The following is a 4,451-nucleotide window of genomic DNA, read 5'->3' as shown; positions in this document are numbered from 1 at the left end:
TTTTTAATTTTACACTTTTAAAACTTTTTTTCTCTAAAATGAAAATCAAATATACATATAGCTTGTGCTTGGGAAATATAAAAATCAATTATGATTTATATGGTGTACACAAAGATAGAAAATTAAGATTTATAAAAATCAAATATGCATGTAGCTTGTCTAAGATAGAAACTTAGACTAGAACTATATGAGAGAAATCATTAACATTTTATGATTTATGTTAATCCTAATATGCAACTTTATCCAACAAGAGAAAGGGTGAGAATTATGGAATATATGTAGGGGAAGTAGAATATTCAATGATTAATGGTTAAACATATGATAATTCAAAATTGGAATACCCTATATGAAACCATCTTTGATTCCATTTCAGCTCCATCTACACATAAAAGTTCATTGCCACTTTTGATGTTTAAGTCTAGCTGAATTGAATCCCCTACAACTTGAGGCCTTAGTTCTTTATTTTCTTCTGCTCCTAGTACTTCTTGATAATTGAAAACTGAACTATGATTCTTATTATAAAACTCATTGATGTCTATTATGTTTTCTTTACTATCTTTGTTCATATTTTCCATGAAATTTGATAAAGCTGAGTTGAATTCAAGATTGCTTTGTCCAACTTGTGAAAGACTTGTTTGTGCTTTCTCTAACACTGCCTGAAAATACTTCTCTTGAGCCTCTATTCTCATTTGCAATTTCTTGTTTACCTATTGACAAGGAATTATTTAGAATTGAACAAATAATATAACTTGGTTAGAAAAGTGATAGAAATTAGAATACCTCAAAGTGCTCTTCTAATCCCTTTTGAACTTCAATTTGTTGCTTAAGTGCCTCAGCTATTGGGATTTCCCTATTAATTATCAGGTAAACTAGTTAGGAAGTACAAAAAGTTGAGTAAACATTAGATTTAAAATGCTAATTACATAGGCAAGAAGATTTAGATGGTAATTTGACTCATGCAAATTATAGTCATACTCATATACACATAAATTAGACACGATATCGACACGGACATTAGACACGACATTGACACGGAAACATAGACACATACATTAGACACGACTTTGACACTGACATGTTGACCTCGACACAGAAACATAAACATAAACATAAATATTAGACACGACATCGATACTGACATGTTGACATCAAGAATAACTTTCGGAACATATAAAATATAAAAAATAAACATAAAATAAAATAATTGGTTAAATTCCAACATACATACCCCTCTTCATTATCACCTCCATAACTGGTATTAGTCTGTGAAGAATGGTTGCTGAAATTTACATAGGAACACCCTAAATTGTTGAAACACATAAAAAGCAATATTATTTAAAAAAAATTAAATTGTTTTTACATAAACAATAAATTATATATAAGCTGGTTTTATAAGTTATCTTGGATAGCTAGTAAGCGGAAAATAACTTATGAACATGTCAAAAACACTTTCAAGAAGTTGCTTCAAATAGTCTCACAAGTATTTAAGTTACTATATAATTTTAAACAAGTAAAATCCAAACATGAATTGACTTATTTGTAACTGACTACTCACTGTTATTCTCTTTGTATTGTTCTTCATATTGTTTTCGACCATTTTGTCCAAGTCTATACTTCTGCAAGTTAACACAAAATCTCATTTTATGCCTCTAAATAAAAATTCACAAAATGACTCATGCTTTGTCTTTTCACTTAATCTATTTTTGACTTAAATTAAATCTATCATTAATATGTAAAAATAATAGAAATTGTTACCTGTAAATGGCTCTTCAAATGATATAATGTCAATCCTTTTAAGCCCATTAACCTTAGAACAGCCTTTGGAGTTGCCTCTATGCACAATAACATAACAAACAAACAAAATTTTCAAATAAATACCATCATGTGTCAAACAAAACTCCATAGAGATTGAATGAACTTACTATCAGGGCCACCAAGCTTTGTGACAGCGTCGACAAACCGGTCGTGAAGATCGGCTGTCCACCTCAGCCTCGGCTTCGGGTCTCGTGTCATCGTCATCATCACTCCATCATAACCTTCTCCTCCTCTCTCACCACTCTCCATCATATACCCTCTTCCTTCTTTTGTAGCCAATAAAAGAAAATCTTCAATTCAAGTGTCGATATGATTTTTGTATTAAAAACCGAAGAATCTATAATTTCACTAGACAAAAACCAGACTCTGATGAGTAATCATAACGTATTGGAATTGGATTACAAACCAAACGAGTCAGAAGAACAGAACATTATTGATTAAATGAAAACATAGGATTGGTGTTGTGAAATATAAATAATATAGAAAAAAAACAATGGCTCAATGGAGTAAGAAGCAACAAATACAAAAGCGTCAAATACAGTGATGAATGAGGTTTATATAATTGTGTTACAGTGATTCAAATAATTGTCACGCAAATTTTTCTAATAATTAATTTATGTCAATGTTAAAGATTATTATTAAAATAATATTATACAAACATCATTTGATTAATGCATATTCAGCTCACCTCGTAGAAAACAACAGGTCCTATATTGTTTAAGGAACATGCTAGAGGAAATATCGGCGACGAATCTGAGGTAACATCGTGAATAATATTATAGTACTAGTATGTTTTTTTGATTGAAAGCTATGGTATATCATGGTGTATCATGCTGCTGCATGATCTCACCGTTAGATCTGTGTGATGGAAGAGAGAGGAGTTTGTTAGGGTAATCGGACGGTGGATGATGTGAGGTGGGGAGGGTGTATGGGATTAAGGTGGAATGGATGACAGCGTGGAATATTCGATTTTGGACCTACACAGGGGAAGGTGAGTTCTATCACATGGATGATGGAAATTGGAATTGGAATTGGAGAGAGAGAGAAAGAGAGAGAACGAAAGTGGAGCCCATCATGATGATGACCATGTTTTGTTTTGTTTGTTTCTGGCTGCCGGCAGAATATTCCTCCTCCGTCTCTGGCGGAGGAAGCCATCTCGGAGAGTTGGAGATGTAACATGATGAGAAATTATATTCTTTTTTTTAATAAGAAAAATTCAATGTATTTTATAAAAAAAATTAGAGTCAAATATAAAGTAAAGAAATGTATTTCTACACCATTTTATACACTATATTATATGGAAACGAATATAAATTTATATTTTTATGAACAACAAATAAGGAGAGGGAAAATTTAAATTTATTTAAAATTTATTTTCGTTTTTAATTTAAATCATGGAGGTGGTTGTAATAATAGAGGAGAGAGACAATTTTATTTTTACTTTTTAACTATAAAAAATATAATTAGTTTGGTGTAAGATTACGTGTTATATTTGTGTCTATCTAACTATTTTCCACAACATATTTCACTCTTCACTAATACAGTGAATAGTGAAATATTATAATAATTTTTTAAATATATATATATATATATATATATATATATATATATATATATATATATATATATATATATATATAATTTTTTTTATTAAGGGGTAACAATTTAAAATTATGTGATTAATTAATTTTATAACTTTATTAATTAACATTTTATATTTCATTAACCAATTTTTTTATTATTAAAAATTATTTTTAATATATAGGTATTTATTAACCAACTTCATCCATTTGTTAACCAACTTTTTACATTTTATTAGCCAACTTTATTTTATTACTAAAAATTATTTTTAATACTTGAGAGTTTATTAACCAACTTCATTAATTCATTAATCAACTTTTTATATTACATTAACTAACTTTGATTTACTATTAAAAAGTATTGTTCACGGCCATGGCAATGTTCATGGCCATTACTCATGTTACTGTTCACCGTATTTGTGAACAGTAAATACGGTGTAGGAGTAAAGAATGGTGTATGAATAAAATTGCTGATATAAAATCTAAAAATGGACATGGTAAAAAATAACCAAGATAAATTATGCAACTTTTAGTGGACATAAATCTACGGCATGAGAGCTAAGAGTTTGGTTAGGGATGAGAATAGATTTGACTAACTTACAAGAGCCTATAACTTAACCTATTTAACGAAAAAATGTAAGCTTATGCTTTTTTAAAAGTCTATTTAATTAAATAGATCATAATTAGACTATTACAAAAAATATGAAACCTTATAGATCGGCCTATATACTCATATATATTAAAACTAGAATATATATATATATATATATATATATATATATATATATATATATATATATATATATATATATATATATATATATATATATATAGTCTAATTATGATCTATTTAGATCGGCCTATATACTCATATATATTAAAACTAGAATATATATATATATATATATATATATATATATATATATATATCTTAAATATGCATACATAAGTCAGTCTATAAGGCTTCATAGATAAAATGAACTATTTGAAAGTTTTAATGTAAAATAGACTTTTAAATAGGCTTCAAGCAAGACGAGACTTAAAGATCACGCCAAG

General features: G+C 28.3%; 1 protein-coding gene across 1 annotated transcript; it reads right to left on the bottom strand.

Moving 5' to 3' along the window:
• Positions 1–259: 259 nt before the first annotated feature.
• Positions 260–2,332, bottom strand: LOC131626037 (myb family transcription factor PHL11-like). Its single transcript, XM_058896853.1, has 6 exons — positions 1,923–2,332; positions 1,756–1,832; positions 1,556–1,616; positions 1,229–1,301; positions 781–850; positions 260–707 (listed from the first exon to the last, which is right to left on the bottom strand). Exons 1-6 carry the CDS (start codon positions 2,065–2,067, stop codon positions 327–329), a joined length of 807 nt encoding a protein of 268 aa, XP_058752836.1. The 5' UTR covers positions 2,068–2,332; the 3' UTR covers positions 260–326.
• Positions 2,333–4,451: the final 2,119 nt, after the last annotated feature.

The sequence above is a fragment of the Vicia villosa genome, unplaced genomic scaffold (genome assembly GCF_029867415.1).
Source record: "Vicia villosa cultivar HV-30 ecotype Madison, WI unplaced genomic scaffold, Vvil1.0 ctg.000256F_1_1, whole genome shotgun sequence".
NCBI classification, from domain to species: domain Eukaryota; kingdom Viridiplantae; phylum Streptophyta; class Magnoliopsida; order Fabales; family Fabaceae; genus Vicia; species Vicia villosa.
This window is presented reverse-complemented; position numbering and strand designations above follow the sequence as displayed.

Coding starts and splice junctions, on each gene's coding strand:
- LOC131626037 (XM_058896853.1), bottom strand. CDS start 2,067: ATGATGGAGAGTGGTGAGAGAGGAGGAGAAGGTTATGATGGAGTGATG. Junction 1,833..1,922: donor AAAGCTTGGTGGCCCTGATA/GTAAGTTCATTC, acceptor TATTGTGCATAG/AGGCAACTCCAAAGGCTGTT. Junction 851..1,228: donor GGAGGTGATAATGAAGAGGG/GTATGTATGTTG, acceptor GATAATTAATAG/GGAAATCCCAATAGCTGAGG.